This window comes from Lontra canadensis, unplaced genomic scaffold (genome assembly GCF_010015895.1).
Source record: "Lontra canadensis isolate GAN:19392208 unplaced genomic scaffold, GSC_riverotter_1.0 scaffold50, whole genome shotgun sequence".
NCBI lineage: Eukaryota > Metazoa > Chordata > Mammalia > Carnivora > Mustelidae > Lontra > Lontra canadensis.
In genome coordinates, this window is record NW_022631044.1 from 1,038,843 (window position 1) to 1,059,439 (window position 20,597).

A 20,597-nucleotide genomic window follows, 5' to 3' on the forward strand; every position below is an offset into this window, starting at 1 on the left:
GAACTATACCCTCACACTTGTCACCGTCTAACTCAGGAATCTTAAGTGACGATTTAATCTGTTGGGACCTTAGTCTTCATCTGTCAAGTAAAGACAGTAGTCTCTACCCCACAGGACTGCACAAGTGCCTAAGCCATAGAAGGTGGTCAGCAAATGTTAGTGTCTGTTCTCTTGTTACTCTTTTTTGCCCACTTCTGTTAGGTATCACCACCATCATATTCTTTATCAGGATGTGTTTATTACATAAATGAAGTACATTAATATTTAAAAGTGTATGGAAAGTTTCATCAAAATCCCTATTGTACCTGGATAAGAAATGGAGCTAAGACAAGAGCCAGGCATTTGCCTGATATCTATAGAAATAGAAAGGGGCAGAGAAGACTTCATCCTCCTGAATATTTTCTAGCATTCTCTCTTCTTGCCTGGGATGACTGGTGTGGTAGGTAGGGATCCACCTTGGAGACCAGACTGTCGAGTATTGGGCCCATCACTGATGACAACAGTCAAGTATCAGAATCAGCAAAGTCCAGTTAATGCCTTTTATTTACATTTTGGGTGTCTGTTAAGAAAATTAAATTCTATTCACCACTATGACCTGAGGAAATAGAAGTTAGACATAGTCTATGCCCTGGGTAATATATATCCCAAAGAGATGGCTAGATGATAAGATGAAAGAAAGAAGCACATCCATTGTTATCATATATAGTGGAACCGTATGGATACACGCCCTTCTTTATCATAAGCTCACCGAAGATCCTGGGCAAATCCATTTTAATTTTTGTGCTATATTTCTTCTTTGTTTTGTCTTCTGAGGCCTAGAGAAGATAAAGAAAATGGGACTAGTACAATGTGTTGAGGCCTCCTCATAAACGAAGTATTGTAAGAATGTACTTGGATGTGAGCATTTTAAAATGGTCATATATCCCAAATCAAACAGAATCCTGTTTGAGATTTGCTGATTGAGCTCTTACAACAAGAATTCAGCACTTCACTGTCATCTAATGGCATCCTATCTTAAAAAAAAATCCTACCTTCTATTTATTTACTTCTCAGTTTGAATCTTCTTCAAGTGCACATTCTTAATCTCAAACCTCATGTAGAGAATTATTTATTTAGATGTCTCCAAACTGGTTTCTTGGCATAGTTCTTGCATGGTGTGAATAAATTCTTCAGATAAGGTCTTTCGTGACCCACTGTGACGTTCTGACCTTCATTCTTGTCATTCTTCAACAGACCTCATTGAGAGCAGCGTAAATAGTTTCTAAAATATTTTGACTTCTAAACTGTGGCACAGAATCCTGTAGGGCAGTGATTCTTAATCTAGTTCGGGTCATATGTTCCTTTGAGAGTTTGAAAAAAAAAAATGGAATCTTTTCCCAGTGAAATATGCATATATTCACTCACAAAAAGTTCTGCATGAAATTTCAGGGGATTCCTGAAACTCACGTTGCTCTTAGGAGCCATGTTAAGAGCCTAAGTTGTAGGTTAAGTGCTGAAATTTTAATGTGCATAAGAATCACCTTCATACTCATAATAAAAGGCAGATTTGGAAATTCTGCCAGTTGGACATGAAATCTGAGAATTTGCATTTTTAACAGGCTTCCAGGTGGGAATGGTGCTTCTGTTTGCAGAGCACACTTGGAGTCACAAGGCTATAGAGGACCACAAGGAAGCATTTTTAGTAGATAAAGAAGACAAAACCTTGAATGTTTGGGACTCTTACTGATTTTTCATTACTATGTCTTAAAATTTTTCCAGCAATGAATGCAGTACTTGGAAGATAAAGTTACATTTTTGTTTTCTAAAATCTGTTGCTTATAATAGATTTTTTAAATACTTTAATGAAATTTTATATTTTTTATGAAATTTAATGATTCTGATTTAATATACTTAAGTTAGATATTTTCTTATTCACTGAAGGGAGGACTTTTTCTTTTTCCTGTGCTTTTAATGAAAGGGATATTTAGTACATTCTGAGTCAAGTGACATTTGTAGGCTATTAACTATGTCTTCAGTGTGATGGTACTTAATGGGAGAGCACAGAATGAGGAGGGTACGAAAACACAAACACCTAGAAAATGGCTTAGAACATAATAAGCAGGTATTTCATATATTGTTGAACTGAAATAAAGTTTGTGTCAGACACAGCTAAACTAAATAGGCTGGGAACTGAAGATGAAGTCATCTTGGATGAAAAGACCAGCTCACATGGAGAGCCAACTGACAGAGTCAGTCTCTTGATCACTGAGAAGTGTCGTAGGAAAAGTAGTCCTCTGTACAATTCTCTATTTGTACTTTATTTTTGTCTAAGTTAATGGAAGAGCCACCTCAATTAAAGTAAGTTGTTTTGTTTTTACTGGTCATATATTAAAGTTGAACTATATAAATGGCTGACATTTGATGATTTTTGACTGACAACTTAATTCAGTTGGTTTTCAGTGGAAATATATATGATTTGGGGAATTTATTCTTTTTTTTTTATTATTCACTTCCTGGTTAGAGGTCTTTTGTAATGTTAATTCAGCAAGATTTCAGGAAGACATGGACCAATGTCTGCTGTTATCTCTAATCTTCTTTTTTAAAAAAAATTTTTTATTAACATATAATGGGGAATTTATTCTTAATCTCTATATTATCCTGAGGAGTATGCAGATGTTATTGGTCTTCCCTAAATATCTAGATAGGACTTCACAATTTTGTTTTAGAAGTGGTGAACATTTTCGATTGAGAATGTACTTGTGATGTTAGCTTCATCAGGAATTTCTTCTTATCTTAAAGATTTATTTATTTAGAGAGAGTGCATGCATGTGTGAGCGTTTGAGCAAGGAAGGGGCAGAGGGAGAGAGAGAGGATCTCAAGCTGATTCCCCACTGAGAGTGGAGCCCAACATGGGCTTGGGACTTGATCTTACCACCCTGAGATCAGGACCTGAACCGAAATCATGAGTTGGTCACTTAACCATCTGAGCCACCTGGCCGCCCCAGGTGTATCATTTTTGAGATATTTGACGATAAAATACAAAAGACGCTCTAGGTGTTATATTATTTGTGAGAAGGGGGACAATAATGCCTTGTGAGGGCAGAGTTGTAAGGATTGACTGAAGTAACGTGTATAGTATTCGCATCACAGTGCTTGGCATGCACAGTACTATCAGTAGGTACTATTAAGGTATTATGACTGTGTCCTTCTTTGGGGAATCGAAGTGAAATACAAGTTGATACAGTTTTTGCTAACATATTTGCATGGACTCATGGAACATTGTCTACTGTAAGTAAACAGTCTGCTTTAAAAAAAAAGCAGTATTGGGTTAAGAAATAGTTTGAAGATGCAGGGCCTATGATTTCTTTTTTGTGTTTCTAGATTACTTCAGAGCTTCTGCATTCTTAGAACACTTCCTTGGTACCATACTTCTGGCACATCTCTTATTCTAGTTTGTATCTTTTTAAATTGTTTATACTGTGAAAGAGCAGTTGTCACTGTTTTCTCCCTCAACTCTTTATACAGTGTGAGGTAAATAAATGTTTGTGGACCAAATGATCCATGTCAGGTGTAGCTCTCAAGATTTTGGTGTCCTTTTTCAAATACAGAGTTAAGAGGATGGAATTGCTGAATTAAATACAAATATCATACAATATATAATGCCTTCTGAACTGTCTTTATGATCGTGGTATGGTACTAATTTTGAGATAATAAGATTATTTGTTTGCCAGACACTATAACAAAATACCATAGGTTGCCCAGCTTAAGCAACAGAAATTTATTTTCTCACAGTTGTGGAGGGTAGAAGTCCCAAGATCAAGGTGCCATCAGGATTGATTTCCTCCTTAGGCCTTTTTTCTTGGCTTATAGGTGACTGCCTTCTTGCTGTGTCCCCACACAGCTTTTTCTCTGTGATCATATGCCCTGGTATGTCTTCCTTTTTTTTTTTTTTTTTTTTTTAAATAAGGACACCAATCCTGTTTTAGCAGGATTGATCTCAGGGTGGTGAGTTCAAGCCCTGCACTGGGCTCCACATACATACATACATACGTACATAAACTAACTAACCAAAATGTATTCTGACTTCATTTAACCCTAATTATCTCCTGAAAGGCTCTATTTCCATGCAATCACACTGGGGGTTAGGGCTTCAACATAGGAAGTTTGGGGGGAGACACAATTCAGACCATAACACAGGTTAGTTGGAAGGAACACAAGATTTGTACTTAGAAAGTACAGGTTCTGTCAGCTTTCTGTTATTGGAGCAAGTCATGTAATTTCTCTGAGCATCTCTTTCTTCACTGATAAAGTAGTGACAGTAATTAATTAATGCTAAATTGCTTGTGAAAAATTGCAGTTATGATGATGTTTGACCCAAATTTCAAATTTATCGCAACACTTTCAAATGACAGCAAGGTGACTAAATGAAGGTTATTTCTCAGTAAGTTTAAGTGAACTAAAGGATGCCATTAGTACATTAGAGTTAAAGTCAGAGGCTGCATATGGCAGCCCGCGGACTGGAAAGAGCTTACAAAATGGCTGTTGGCTTGCATAGTGCTTAAAAGTTTTTTTTAATTATTTGTCAACTTTTAGTTGAATTTATATAAAAATCTGTATTTCCAACTTAGCCTCTTTCTAAGTGTGGTAGAAATAATCGCCTTGATCAGCAAGGTTGCCACCAGGGATATGTTTTTTTCTGTAAGCTACAATCTCTGTTGTGTCTGCACATCGGAGATTGCCATTTATTTTCACATTTGTACTATTAGAGAAATATATTATTACTTATACTGGATCTGTATTAAAAATGGCGAATTGGAAGATAGACTGACAGGGCCATATCTTTGGAAGAAAAATGATAAGAACAGAGTTCTTTGTAAAAATGAGTAACAGTTCTAGATATTTCACATACAGAGCATGTCTATTAAGAGAATACAATTTGGGGCTCCTGGGCGGCTGGGTTGGTTAAGCATCTGCCTTTGGCTCAGGTCATGATCCCAGGGTCCTGGGATTGAGCCCTGTGTCAGACTCTTTGCTCAGCAGGGAATCTGCTTCTCCCTCTGACTCACCCTTTCTTTCTCTGTTCCCCCTCTTTCTCTCTCTCACTCAAATAAATAAAATCTTTGGGGAAAAAAAAAAAGAGAATATAATTTGAAAAGCTGCCCTGATTCACTTATGCCTAATACCCACTCACCCTCAGTTCTTTTTCTCTTTCTTTCTTTTTTTTTTTTTTTTTGAGGTTCCTTTATTTGTTTGGTGGTAGGAGGGGAGAGGCAGAGGGAGAGGGAGTGAGAAACCGAGGCAGACTCCGTGCTGAATGTGAAGCCCAATATGGTGCTTAGTTTCACAACCCTGAGATCTCAACCTGAGCCGAAACCAAGAGTCAGACACTCAACTAACTGTGCCACCCAGGCACCCCAACAGAGGACATTTTGGTTAGTTAGTTTATGTATGTATGTATGTATGTATGTATGTATGTATGTATATATGTATGTATGTGGAGCCCAATGTAGGGCTTAAGTCAGGACCCTGAGATCCAGATCTGAGCTGAGATCAAGAGTCAGGTGCTTAACTGACTGAGCTACCCAGGCACCCTTTTCTTTAATTCTTAATCAAAACTGGTCTACTAAGATTATATATAGTCAAATGAAGAGTAAATATCCATGCTTAAAGTCAAAAGCAATAAAAGCAATTTAGAAAGTTGAGTAACTATGGCATACTTTCTAGACATTCTGTTTTGGTTTTCTTATTTTATCTTTTAGGTCTATTGGCAAGGATGTATTATGGCTCACGTTGATTTAATATCTTTAAAATTTTTTCATTGTACTGACAGTATAAAGTTCTTTTCATTTTGAAATTATTTACTTCAATTATGAACATCTACTGACTTTTCAGGTCTTCTACAATTTCTCCTTTATATACACATTTCTTATTCAATCATCTCCTTCACTCTGTACTAAGTTGCCAATAACCCTAATTAGGGAATATACTCCTTTTTCTCTTATTCTTGTCTAAAATACTGAATTCTACTTCCCCCCTGAGGACTAGCTCAGTGTGACCTCTTCTGAACACCCATCACCCATCCATCTCTCTGTTTTTCCATCCATCCATCTATCCATCCATCCATCCATCCATCCCTTCATTCTTTATTTTAAGTTGGGGTATAATTGATATATAACATTATATTAATTTCAGGGGTACAGCATAATGATTCAGTATTTGCATGTATTGGAAAATGATCACCATAAGAGTCTGGTTCCCATCCATCAGAATACATAGTTATAGGATTTTATTTTCTTGTGATGAGAACTTTTAGATTCGTCTTAGAAACCTTCAAATATGCAATGCAGTATTACTAACTATAGTCACCATGCTGTACATTACACCTCTATGACTTCTTAATTTTATGATAGAAAATTTATACCTTTTGACCCCTTTCACCTATCTTGCTCACCTCCCAACCCCGCCTCTAGAGTAGTACCTTCTTTATGAGAATTTATTTTTTTTAAGCATTTTAGATCATCAGAAAAGTTACAAGAGTGGTAAAGTGAACATCCATGTACCTTCACTTAAATAGGCCACTTATTTAAAATTTGGCACTTTTGTTATTAAAAATTTGATTTTGGGAGGATCGATTTCATCAGTCTTCTTCTCCCCACCAAAGTCGAGCCATTTGAAAGAAAGTAGCATGCTTCATCACATTTGAAATCTCAATACAGCAATCTGTAGTTTGCCAAGAAGGACATTCTTCTGCATAACTATAGTGCAGTGATGACACTCAGGGACTGCAACACTGATAGAGTATTACCACTTATATAGCCCATGTACAAATTTCCCCAGTTGTCCCAATAATGTCCTTGATGGCAGATTATTTTTTCACTTTTTCCTGCAACCACATCTAGACAAGTATCATGCATTATATTTAATTTCTATGTTTGTTTATTCTCCTTTAATATCCCTCTATTTTGGTACATCTGGTAATCCTCATGATTAGGTTTAGCTAATCATTTTTGACAGAAATATTACAAAAGTCATATTATGTCCTTTTTAGTGCATCATATCAGGAGGCATATAGTCGGTTAAGGTGGTGTCTACCAGATTTCGGCACTGTAAAGGTACCCTTCTCTTTTTGTAATTAATAAGGGATCTGTGTACTTCCAGATCCTGGGGCTGTCCTATTCCCAGCAGTTTTTCTGATTTGGTGATTTAGTATTCATTGATGATTTGTTCCTGAATCAGTATTACTCTGTTGATTTTAAAACAGTGATTTTCTTTTTTTTTTTTTTTTTCATTTCTTTCACTTTTATTAGCTGGCATTCTTCTATAAAGAAGAACTTTCCTTTTGTCCTTTCCCCTTTTTTTAGTGTCAGTATTGCCACATGAGTCCTTATCTTACGTAAAATGGGTTATATTCTGTTCTTGTCTTTCATTTTGATTCTCTAATTGTTCCAGATTTGGCCAGTGGGAGTCTTACTCATTATCCTTTGACATGTTTCCATCAATTTTTGAGCACTTCCTTTTTTTCTAGCACAGGATGTTCTTGGTTCACTCCAAGTTCTGTGCTAGCTCTGGAGTCAGTTCTTTCATCAAAGAGCTCTTGTCTCTTTTATTGGAGCATTGTATATAGAAACTGAGATGTGGGCATTAGGTACATTCCTTCTGTGGACAGAGCTAAGAAATACACACATTGCACTAACACATAAGGAGTTTTATAAATCTTGAGTTAGAACTGATGCTTCTAAATTTCACCCGAATATCCTAGGTCTTCTTCTCCTGTTCCATATTTGTACTTCTGAGAATTCTGGATCCCAGAGAATTAATATATTTAGTCATTTGCTTACTCATATAACACAAAATAGTTTCAGAATTGCTATGCAAATGTCACTAAAAGCAGTAAACTTACTAGGCTCAAGATTTCTTTGCAATTCTTTTTATCCTACAATATATCCCACTGGGGCTAGAGTTCAGAGTATTTTGTTAAAAAATTTTTGCTACTTTTTCTCCTGTTGTTACCAAGTTGATATATAATTGGGTTTGTTTCTTTTGTATATTTTTTAGAGTTCCTCATCCTTATTAACTTAATTTTTTGAGTATGTAAAATGTAAATATGTCTCAAAATGCAAAATTATAAGAAGATATATTCAGTGATATCCCTTCCACCCTGATCCTACCCACTTCTTCCAAAGTAATCAGTATAATGAATGTGTATGTGTTTGTGTGTGTGTGTGTTTATACAAGTACCCTTCCTCATACCTTATACAACATGACTATTAGTAATATAATACATATGTATTTTTGTACCTTGTTTTTCCACTTGAAAATATATCCTGAAAATTATTCCATATTAGTTCATAGAAATCTTTTTCATTCTATTTTTACTGCTAACTAGTACTCCACTGTTTGAATATACAGTAGTTTATTGAGCCAATCTCCTACATAAAACTACATTTAATGATTTCCAATGTTTTCTTATTAAAAGATAGTGTTTTGGCTATACAGCTATTAGAATTAGCTTAAAAAAAATACTGATGATACCACATACTGGCAGGGTGCCTAGCAACTGTAAAAATTACTAGAATTTGAATTTTTACTGCCCCAGTGTTCAGCTTCAAGCAGAGAATTCTTGAGGCAGTACCTTGATTTTGGCCACAAGGTTTTTTGCAGTGTCTTGGTAAAGAAAAAATGGTGATTTTTCTTGATTTTCTTCTGTTTAGTGCAAACACTTGAGTAAATTAAGTGGTAATTTGTTTAGGGATTTCTCAGGGAGAATCCTAGTAACTTTTGAGAAGCTCTACAGTCAGATCCTGCAGTTTTTAGAATGGGGCTCTGTTCGTGGTATTCTTACATGTTCAGAGTCTAGAAAATTCTCTTATACTTTTGCTAATTTTTGTTGCTTAGAATCCTGGGCCTTCTAGTATGTTGGTACATCCATGATATTTAGTTCAGCTCTGTGGAAGATTATGTCCACATGAATTCTACCTTTCCTTTCTCTGAAATTTTGGAAACAAAGTTGTAGAGAAAAATACACTGATGAAAAATGTTTGCCAGGTATTTCCTGGCTTCCAGACATAATAGAGCAGTCAAAATTGATCCTTTGAGTGCAAAGGTAATGCTCTTTCAGCTAACCATTTGTTGTTCTCTTCCTTCAGAAAGATGCCTGGTACATTTTAATGACTTGAGATCCAACTAATGCTCAGAAATGGGCACCAAGTCCCTACATTCATTTACTAATACCAAGGAACTGTTTTGTGTAAAGTGGTAATCAAAAGTATTTTCAAGAAGGAGAATGACTCAAATGATTAGTGAGAAACACATCTAAATTCCTTGCAAATTTTTATCATACTTTTTTTGGATGATCCACCTACTTTGAAAGGTTTCATAAGAGAAAAATAAGTGGCCTGTATTGTGTATATGTGTATCTCCTGGGACAGCTGTGAACAACAAGACTAGAGCACACTAATGCATTTCTTTCTTTCATGTACTATCTTTATCAGCAGCATAGGTAAATATTGTTGAGTGGAAGGAGACAAGCAGTCTTTTCTTGTACTCTATTCCATTTTCCTAATGACATGCTTGCCCACTATAAAGCAGGTAGATCTATCAGATTGTTACCTGCAGATACTTTTTTTTCCCTTGCCTCCCTTCATTAGTGAGTCTTAATTAAGATAGTAGAAATAGCTACTAACTTTCATATCCTTTGTTGGGGGGTGAGGAAAGTATTATAAAAATGTTGAGCAGATATATCTGTTAAAGGTTGAATGTCATTTATTTTAAAACCAAAATCTCCCTTTTTCTTTAGTAAGTAAAATGATTTTCCTTATTCCTTTTAAAAGGATCTTACCCATTAACCTTTCCATTTTCAGAGACTTTCTTTGTCTTGATCTAAGATATATTAGAGAAGAAGAAGAACATATCAAAAAGATCCTAATGTTTCACAAGAATTTTTATGATCAAAAATGTTGGTGGTGCCTGCGTGGCTCAGTCGGTTGAGCGTCTGCCTTCAGCTCAGGTCATGATTCCTGATCCCTGGGATCGAGTCCTGGTCCAGCTCCCCACTCAGCGAGGAGCCTGCTTCTGCTTCTCCCTTTCTCTCTGCCTCTCCCCTCTGCTTGTTCTCTCAAATAAATAAAATCCTTAAAAAAAAATGTTTATGCTTCTTTTCTTTCTGACCATCTAATATTCCCATTTCTATGCTGAATCTTGACATCTCCAATATATATTGCCTGCACAGGCTCATACGGTCATTTTTTCAGGGTGCCTTTCATGGATCCTGCTTATAGATTTACTTTTCTTATTTTATAGCTTCCTTTGTCCCCAGCCTTTTTTTGTCACCTACATAGTGGCATGATGTGATAGCTGATGTCTATTGATAGGATATAATGCTATTTAACAAAATCTACAGATAATAAGTGACAAAAACTACAGCTTTGATGGAAGCTCTCAATATGTACCCTACAAATGTAAGAAGCACATTGAAATGGACGGACTAGCCATGGATATTGGCATCTAGTGGTGCATGATCTCTAACTGGTGTGTGAATGTGTAATTGTAGAATGTTAAGCCTTGCCTTCATGATATCTACCTCTGATTATTGGAGTCCAGCCACTCCTAAAATCTTTTAATGGCTTTTTATTTATCTGTTATTTTAATATCATAACATATAATATTATAACATGCTCTGTGGCACAGATTTGGTAGTTACAGAACCTAAAATCTTGCCTACAATTTGCTCCTCCCTGATAATAAAGAGTTTTGAGTTGACAGAAAGCACTAAGGCTCTCCATTCAGAAACTATATGGGGAATTAGGCAGCTGCTGTCCTTGGTGATGAAATTATTTCCTGTGAGTTCATAAGGAAAACAACTAGTTAAAAAAGCAGGATAATCTTGAGTATACTATTTGTGGCTGCTGTTGGTATCTCTATAGATCTATTTGAACTAGAAAAATACAGACTCCAGTATCTTAATGTCTTGAGTTCCTGACTGCCAGGCAGAGGAAATGTTTAACTATTTTAATCATGTTTCTGTATCTCAGAAAGAAAGCCCTTATGAGAGGAAATGACAACGTCCTACCACAAAGTTATCTCTTATCAGTTATAGTCCCAGTCGATAATGATTTGTCAAACTTGGACATGTGTAAAATGCAAGGGCTGTGTTATTTACTTTGGAAAGGAAAAATTAGATGAAGCTGATAAAGACGGAGTCCTGGCTTTTGTTAGGAGACAGAAGCCATTAGGGACAGTCATTGTTAGCTTAGGAGAGTGTCCTTGGACCCTTCCCTCTGCCCCAGCTGAAACCTAACCCTGCTTGAATCATTCTTTGCACTTGAGGGGAAAGAAGGGCAAACAGGAGGGGGAAGAAGAATGAAGACAACCTTGACAGAGATTGTGCCTTTTAAATGGGGAGCAAAATGTGGCCCTTAAAACAAACCTATTTATGTGAGTCAGGAGAAACGGCCTTTGGCTCTCTTTCCCACTCCCGTCTCTTTAGGTTTTTGAAAGTTCATTTCTTATCCTTCCAAACGTGTGGCATTCCTTCACGTATAGCGTATGTTGCTCTCCTTCTTTTGCCTTTCTGTTGATGTGATTCTTTTTCATTAGTAGAAGCAGAGAAAACACATCTAGCTCAAAGCAACATGAGTCAGTGCATGCTTTACATACCTTTCTCCTCACAGCACTCTTCTTGGTTCCTCGCAGGGCTCCTAGCGTTCCTCGCAGAAGGGAGCATGGAGGAAAAAGGATTTCTAAATAGTAGACTACTTTGGGGGTCGAGGTAAAATTTGTGAACTGAAGCCCCGTTTGACTGCTTCTTTTCTCATCTAGATTTCTGTGGGCTGCCTGCAAAGCAGGCAGTCCTTTGCTTAAGGAGACTTAACTGGATTATGGTGGCAGAGGCTAAGAAATAGCAAAGCCAATACTTCCAGGTCAGGGCATTTTAAATGGTTTGAAGCTGAGGATGAGGCTGTCAAGACAGCCTCACAGAGACTAGGTTTGGTTGTAAATATTTGTTGGAGACGACAGGGAAACCTTTTTGTCCTCTCTAAATATATCTGTATTTTTTAAGTCAGCCCAGATAAACCTCTCTTTTTAGCCCATTAGCAAGGGGTACTACTACCTTATTCATCACAGATTTTTAGGGAAACTCTTTCCTAATGTGGATGTTCATTCTGTAAGGATGGGTCTGACGTGGGAAGGGGCCACGGCTCTGTCTGAGGAATGGCTTACGAGCAGTTTCCTTTGAGTGAAACTCATGGTTCTGAGTCAAAGCAAAACAAAGTAAATAAACTGCATAAAGAAGAACATGGGAATGAAGCTGTGATTGAGTTTACTTAAATTTTCTTAAACTTTCAGTAAATAACTTTATTTATCGTCATTAATTCTAAGTAAAAGAAACAAAGATCAAAACCTTTTTATGTTTCTTTTTTCATATGTATGTGTAATTTTTATGTAGTTAAAATACTATCAATATAATTTTATGAATTTTTGTATTTTTCACTTTTTGTACTTGTATTTTGCTTAGTTGAAGTTTTCACTAGTAGGCTCTGTTTTTCTGGCAAGCTAAAATAAATTTCCTTCACCTCTTTACTTTGCAACTCAACAGGGGAGACTGTAAAGATGCTCTAATGTTGTGATCATTTCAAATAAGAGTGCCTAATATAAAAGCCTCTTATCTTTTTGTGTTAAGATGAAAACTATTGTCCTTTTGTACTCTTCAAGTTACAATTTTTACATGCGTTTTAATCTTTTTTCTTTTTAACTGCATGGTGTTTATCTGTCCATAAAATGTTTTTCTCAGTGGTTTTGTAATGCTCACTAGCTTTTCTAATGGCTTTTTTTTTTTTTTTTTAATAAATCTATGTTTGGGCCATGGTATAGGATCAAGAGTTTTTTGTTTTGTTTTGTTTTGTTTTTGAGCTCTTACAGAGTATCTAGCACCGGGAGGTTCTTAAACAGAGATTTCGCGCATGCTATCATGGGTATATAGCAAATGAACGGAATAATCAAAGAAGTGGAACCAATAAATGTAGAGGGGGATGGTTTTGGAGGGACAGGAAAGTAGCTATTGTGCTGCCCAGTTGTAGAGTGAGATTTCACTAGGAAAAACATCTTGGTGAAGGACGCTATGCCTCCCAAGGAAGAAATGAGGCCTGCTTGATGGACTGAGGGAAAATGACCTTATAATTGAGTCAGGTCAACCCAGTGTAGACACGCCTGCTGCTTATATTCTGATGAATCCTACAGTTACCAGTGTTGCTGTAGAAACTACAGCTAGGTCTTTTATTCTCATTATTTCTTTCTGCAATTTTGTCTTTTCTTTTTTGCTTTATTTTGTTTTGTTCAGTATTTACTCTTGTCCTTTTATTCTTGTTTAATTCCTGTAGGTCAGCAATATAGGGAATAGTTTCCTTTTTCAGTTGAGGAAATTGAGGCCAAAGTAAATGGTGAGTTACTCATTGTCAGGTCACATAACCAAACAGTTTTAGCACTGTGACTATCTCCAGTTCTTACCTCATGTTGTTTGTTTCACTTTGTCTTTTGATGTCTCAGTTTAATCTGTCTACATTGTTCAAATTGTAATTTTCTGGTATTCTAGGTTTGGCTTTTTCCACTTACTATCTTACTTTTTACATGATTCCCCTCTCTTTCTAGCATATTTCTGTATTTTGATTGCATGTTGATGTAAATACTCACTAATTCTTACACCTTTCAGAAGCTGGCTGGAAGGTCATTTAATTCCTCCTGTGTGGCAAGTTTTGGTTTTGACCATTGAAACTTAGTCTTTTAGATAGACCGCCATGGATCTAAGAAGACGCAGTCACGTTGTCAAAGTCACATTCCCACATCCTTCTCTTCCTCTTTGGAGGCTTCCTTTTTGAAGCCTAAAATGTATCTCAAAGCAGATGCAGGGCCTGTGGCACCTGTTACTCTTTGCTGTTATTCATCCTTCTGTTGTGTGTCCCAGCCTTGCTGACATCTTCACGGTTTATGCATCCCATGTCGAAAATACCAAAACTAGGTTTCTGGGAGCATGGTTTGTTTGTTTGTTTGTTTGTTCTGTGTTTTTCTCCTAGAAACTAGAACTGGCTTTTATTTTTTATACTTGAATAGTAAAAATGAATGCAGCTCAAAGTTCTTCATAGCTTTGCTTTCATAGTTTTGACGGTCTTGCTTGTTTTGCAGGTACCTGGAGCCCAGGATTTGGTGGATTTCTCTCCTGTTTATCGATGTCTACACATATATTCTGTCCTGGTGAGTCTTTCTCTGGCTCTGACTAATAAAGATGTACATTGAGTTCAAAAATCTTCTTTCTTATTTTTGATAGTTTTTCTGTTTATTATTAAGAGTAAGAAAAAAGAAACTATTATTTAAGGAGTATTAATTATAAAAAAATTATCCTTTCTTTTCTTCTTGAATCTTTTGTTTGCCATGTAATGATATAAGTGAATAACATCAATTTCTATCACAAAATGATAAAATTATACCTAGAAATAGTCACATATACACAGATTTCTGTTCTTAATTTAATGGTGTTATTTAAAAAAAAATAGCCTGTCTTTCTATATCAAAATAATATTTGTGAAAACTTTATTTTTTTATTCCTGATGACACTTATTCCTTCTGTCCTATAAAACCTAGGCAAAGAGGAAACTCTCTGGGGGAAGTTATTATGGGTGTTAATGGTATTATAAGAAATAACTCTTTCTCCATCTTGGTAGTACACCTATATGCAGACACATAGATAAAGACAATCAAAAAATTAATAAGTATCACCAAAGATTGATGAGAGAAGTCCATTATTGATCTTTTTAAATAACAAAGTTCTATGACGACTCTATCAGCTTATTTTATAATATGATCGAGTGAGTCTTTTTGCCAGTCTTCTATTTATTTTCTTCTTCATATGTTTAATATAGTATCACTTAGTCATTACTCCAGACAGGTTGAGACACTGGTCTATGGGCTTCACGACCAGAGTACTTTGAGGAGATTTCCATTAGTCTGAGAAAAGACTTGCTAATTTTTTCTCCCCTCCTCTCCTTCCTCCTCCTACTTCTCCTTGCTCTCTGATTTCCTCTTCCCTCTTCCTTTCTTTTTCCTTTCTCCACTCCTTCTCTCCTTCTAACATTCCTTATCATATAAAGATGGAGCAAGATACAGATTGAGTTGTCTCAAGACAGCTAAAATAAGTAGATAATTTTTTTTCAATCTCATGTACAGAGAATTAAATAAATCATATACATCTTAGTTCGTGACACACTATTATCATTATTTATATAAGTCCGAGGTATATATATAATCCTTATTTTAAATAATTTTTAATTTTTACTAACCTGATAGATATTGAAGGATATCTCTTTCTTTTAATTTGCATTTCTTTTATTACTGATAACATTGTGCTTCTCTTTATAGACTCACTAATCATTTAAGATTTTTCGTCTCTGAAACACCTATTTTTAACCTTTGTTCAATTTTGTATTGGCTTTCTTATTTTGATTTTTTTTTTTTTTTTTGCTGGAAAGAGAAGTCTCAGAAGTTCCTTATATGTTATAGCTATTGACAGTTTAGGATGTTGCCAGTGTCTTCTTTCCAGTTTGCCCCCCAGACTTTAAACTATGTGTAATTATCTTTCACAAGCAGAAATTCTTGATTTTGATGTAACCAGGTCCATCAATTTTAACCTTATAGTTTGTATTTCTTAAGCCTTGTTTAAAAAACAACAACAACTCTCTTTTATTGAAGGTTATAGGGTATTCCCTTTATGCTACCTTTAATATTTTTCCCATCACATCTTGATATTGGTCATCTTGTATATATGATTTTGTGATATATCCACATATATGGTAAAACAGGTCCCTTCTCATTTCTTCTCCTTTAAATTGCCTCCACTATTTATGAACCTTTATTTTCTCTTTCTTCCTTCCTTCCTTCCTTCCTTCCTTCCTTCCTTCCTTCCTTCCTTCATTTCTTCCTTCCTTTCAAAACCAAATTATTTTATTCAAGTATAGAATGAATCTTCATATGAAAATAGCTGTCTGTATAAGTAGGTTTTGTTTTTTTAATGGAAAGGATTCCGTACCTTTTTCCCCAAAGAAGCTAAAATAAATTGGGGCTACCTTAAGGTTATGACTTCCTTGAGGCTTATCTTCTGAAAGAATAATTTTCTACAATCATTTTCTTTTCTTTTTCTTCTTTTCTTCCTCTTCTTTCTCCTCCTCTTATTCCTGTTTCTTCTTCTTCTTCCTCCCCTTCTTCTTCTTCTTCTTCTTCTTCTTCTTCTTCTTCATTTTCTATTTTTTTTCAAGTTTTTAGTTAAATTCCAGTTAGTTAACATAGAGTGATTTAGTGTAATCTTAGTTCTAGGAGTAGATTTTAGTGGTTCTCTCTATATATATTAGAATCTTTGAGTTCACTAAAAAATTTCTTGTAGAATTTTGATTTGAATTGATTGAATTTATAGGTAAATTTTGGGAAGAATTAACAACCTGATCATGCTGAGTCATGCTACTTGTGGAAGAGAAAAGTCTATTTTTAAATTACTAAGCTTTGTTTAAGTTAATAGTCTTGGGGATTCTTATAAGGTTAATAGCAAAATACAGTTTTTGCTGCTGTTTTCTGCTTTCCTTTTTAATTAATAATTGCTGATGTTAAGGAATGCTCTTGACTTTTGTAAGTCAACTTAAATCTGGCAACCTTGCTCAACTCTTTTATTATGGTTTGTTTTTTGGTTTATGATAGATTTTCTGTATAGTTGATCATAATTTTGATTTTCTGTGTAGTTGATCTGCAGATATTGACTTGTTTATTTTCTTCTATTCATATAGCTCATTGTTTTTTATATTGTCTTATTGTATTGACTAGGATCATCATTACTTTTTTGTTCAGGAAGATAATGGTAGGCATCCTTGTCTGATTTTTGATCTCTAACAGAAGGTATCTAAAATTTCTCCATTAATGACGTTTGCAATAAATTTTTGGTAAATACTCTTTATCTAGTTATTCCTAGACTCCTGATATTTTTTGTAAAAACATAAGTGAGTATTGAATTTTATTGGATTTGTTTTCCACATAGATTGATACAGTCCTGTGGTTTTTATCCTTTAGTTCATGAATGTGGTGAGTTTCACTGATAGATTTTTGTGATATTAAATGATCCTTGTATTCTTTAGATAAATCCTACCTGATGAGGATGCATTACTACCTTTTTTTCCCCCTTAAGAATCTGGAATCAACTCCTTTTATTTTTGTTTGTAGTTTTTTTTTTTTGGTAATTTATTATTAAGTCTCATAGTTGCAAAATCACATGTACTTTTCCTCTCAAATACTGTAAAAGTATGAAAATCAGTAGTTTGTTTAGTTTAGTGTTATATCTTCAGTGCCAACAACTGTACTTGGCATACAGTAGGTACTCAATAAATACTAACTGAATGAATAGGTAAGTGGTAGCTAAATATGCAGTATGTTTGTTTGAGCATACGCTAATTCAAACTTTATCACTCATTTACTTATTCACTAAACACTTACTGAATTTCTGTTCTGCATGAAATAGTTTGGTGAGCTAGGATGTATAAATAAGTCAAGGACTTCTGCTTTTAAAAAATTACAGTCTACCAGGAGAGGAGTTATGGTCTTTGAATGACTATAATATGACAGCACTTTATTTCATTGCAGTGTATTGGCTAGTTTTTATAAACTTTATTAAGATTTGATGATTTAGAAAATGTAACAAATTTTCCTCAAATGAGAACTCTAACAGTGATTCATAAGGGTACTGAAGTAATTAGTTTGCATACCTACTAGCTGTGCGGTGTGAGGCAAGTTACCTAAACCTTAGCTTTCTCCTATGTGAGCTCTGATAATAATGATCCGCTCAGCGCAGTTACAGATAATACATGAATGGTGGTGCCTCACTCCGTCTCTGGCACATAATTGGAATTTAATCAGTGGCAGTTAATCTGGCAAGAGTTATGTATCTCTGATGCTGATTATTCGACACATCATTGATACTTTTTAAAGTGTATGATGTAAAGTATAGGCATGTTGGCAGAGGTTCTAGTCTCTGCCATCAACATACAAAGTTTATCAATTATTTAAAACATACACATTCTTAAATACACAAAGTCTGTGCCATCCTAAACTGTGAGTTTAAAGAAGACCTTAAACTGCCGATTTAAAAATAAATTCCACACCCTGATCCTCTGTAGTGTTGAAATATTTGTTAGTCATAAATGTTCTGTAATAATTTGATAAGGCGTTGTTTATGTGGCAGAGACAGGCCTCTTCCCTCATTCACACATTCATAATATTTCCTAGTTTTGAAAAAATACATAGTGGTAAGAGCTCAGCTCCATTTCTGGAATACCTGTTTATTTTTTAGACACTGCTGTTCCAGACCTAGATGGACTTTAGAGAAGCACTCAGATATCTCTTTTGCTAAAGGAAGAGCCAGACCATGTATGACTTCTAGAGTGGATTCTTTTCATAGCTTTTTCGGGGGTATAATTTTTTACTTCTCTGTATTTGTTTCCCCACTCTCAAATCACTGATTTGTATGACTGTGTAGTGGAGGGCATGTCTTCATAATATTAATGACAAACATATTTAAAAATGGATTACTTAATATAAAAATTGGTAACATAGATTTTTTTTTTCATTTCTTGATGTAGTTAATATTAACATTTTTACAAATTCCATAGGCAGTGCAAGCTCAGTATGTTTCAAAATGAACTCATTATGTCCCTGTTCCCTAAAATCTACTCTTTTGGAGTGTACCATGATCTCAGGTAATAACAGCATTTTATCAAGTCCCCAGGCTGAAATCCAAACCTTTTCTTTTTTCTCAGTACCATATCCAGATCTCTGTATCTTGCAGATGTGACCTCCTAAGTACAGTTTTACTTCCTCTCATCCTCCCCATCCTAAAATGATTGCCCTAGATCATCAGGACTATTGAAAACATTCTTAACTGTTCTTCCTAACTTATTTCGTAAGTCAACTCAACTTCTCACTGTAGTAATAGCGATCTGTGAATCATATGTATCTGACATATATGTTACCTGCTTAAATGTAAAGCAGGTAACATATAAATGTTAATGGAGTAAATGGAGTAAAATACAGAAATATGGAAGGTTTTCCGTGTCCTGTCTGCCATGTTCTCTGCTGTTTACTACCTTGCTTTAATGATACTGAAATGCTTCCCATTCTTTGAATGCACCATTCTGCTTCTGGCCTGCTGTCCTTTCCTCATTCTAATCCTTCTGCCTGAATGAGTATTCTCTTTTTGTTTTATGGATTCATACTTATTTCATACTTGTGTCCTCCAGCACATTTTCCTGATGTTTCAGGTGGTATTCAGTGGACCTCATTCCTCTTTCCACTATTGTAGGACCCAGTACATAATTGTATCGGTGCTAACTATATTATATCATCTTATCCTAAATATGTATTCTTTTTCCTCAATAGACTGTAAGCTCGTTTAGGGCAGGTACCATGTTGTATTCATCTTTTTTAGCCCTAGCACTTAGCACTCAGTATTAGTGGTATATGATACTCGATAAATGTTTGTTTTTGATTTTGAAAGATAACTGCCCTCCTTTTGACCTGAAAATGAATCCAGGATTCTGGCCTCAGGCAGTGTTATACAATATCAGGGCTGGGACTTCTATGAGGGAAAACAGTTCTATTGGTGTCCAACGGAAGGATCATAACAGAAGTAACAAAAAGTTCTAATATTTTGTCATTTACAATAGTGTTTATCTGAACTTTTGGCCTGGAGGATAACAAGGCACACTTTGAATAAACATGGCAATATTTATTATTTTTAGTGAAACCGACCTTCCATTCACCCCCCTTTTATGGCTCTGCTGCTTATAAATTCCCAAAGGATTATTTGAAAAATCCTACTTATATCTGCCAGCCTTATCAGTAGGGCAGGAGTTCACGTATTGTAACAGGAGGTCACATTTCGGTCATGGTCTTGTAGATGGGGCCAAGCACCTGTAAATTCTTCCTTTGGTGACTAAAGTGAAGTACAATATCAAACAGGCAGTGAGACTTTTCTAGGAAGTGCTGAACTTTGGCAGGAAGGGCAAACTTTGGCAGGAGGAGGGGAGGGAAGAAAGTGAACAAGGGTCAGATAGTGGTTAATTGAGACTTGGTTCTTGGTATAGTAATGCAGTGGAAGTGTGCAGGGCAAATGTAGGTGTATTTTATAGAATTATTTTAAACAACTTATACTGTCTAAATCTTAATATACAGTTTAAAGATGGGCAGGTAAGAGGCAGGATATAAAACATCATTTTACAGTCATTAAGGATCATTTTTTTAGGAGGGAGAAAATAACAAACTAAAAATTTTACTGGAAGAGAAGTGTTGAAGAACAATAATTGGAGATTTTTGTACATAGGATGGTGGTAGTTATGAAGATGGATGGCCTGTCTGTCGAATGAAGACAGAAAGCAGCCTGTCTTACAGATTTTCTGAAAACTCTATCAACCCAGGGATGTCTGCCATGTTTATGAGCTCCAGGCTTTGAACCAGTTCAGTTTGGACAAGGATTTGTATATGCTTCAAGCTCTTCTGCACACTGCAACATCTTTCTGACTCTTCTCCAAATTTGCTGTTCA

The 20,597-nt window shown here is 35.4% G+C and overlaps 1 protein-coding gene across 4 annotated transcripts in view; it reads left to right on the forward strand.

Annotated features, from left to right (window-relative positions):
- Window positions 1-20,597, forward strand: part of EXOC6B (exocyst complex component 6B) — a 607,587-nt gene that overhangs the window by 246,427 nt on the left and 340,563 nt on the right. For all 4 annotated transcript variants that reach the window (XM_032873651.1, XM_032873652.1, XM_032873653.1 and 1 more), the window contains one exon: window positions 14,155-14,223. In XM_032873651.1, coding sequence (XP_032729542.1) covers window positions 14,155-14,223 — 69 coding nt within the window. The remainder of the gene's footprint in view (window positions 1-14,154; window positions 14,224-20,597) is intronic.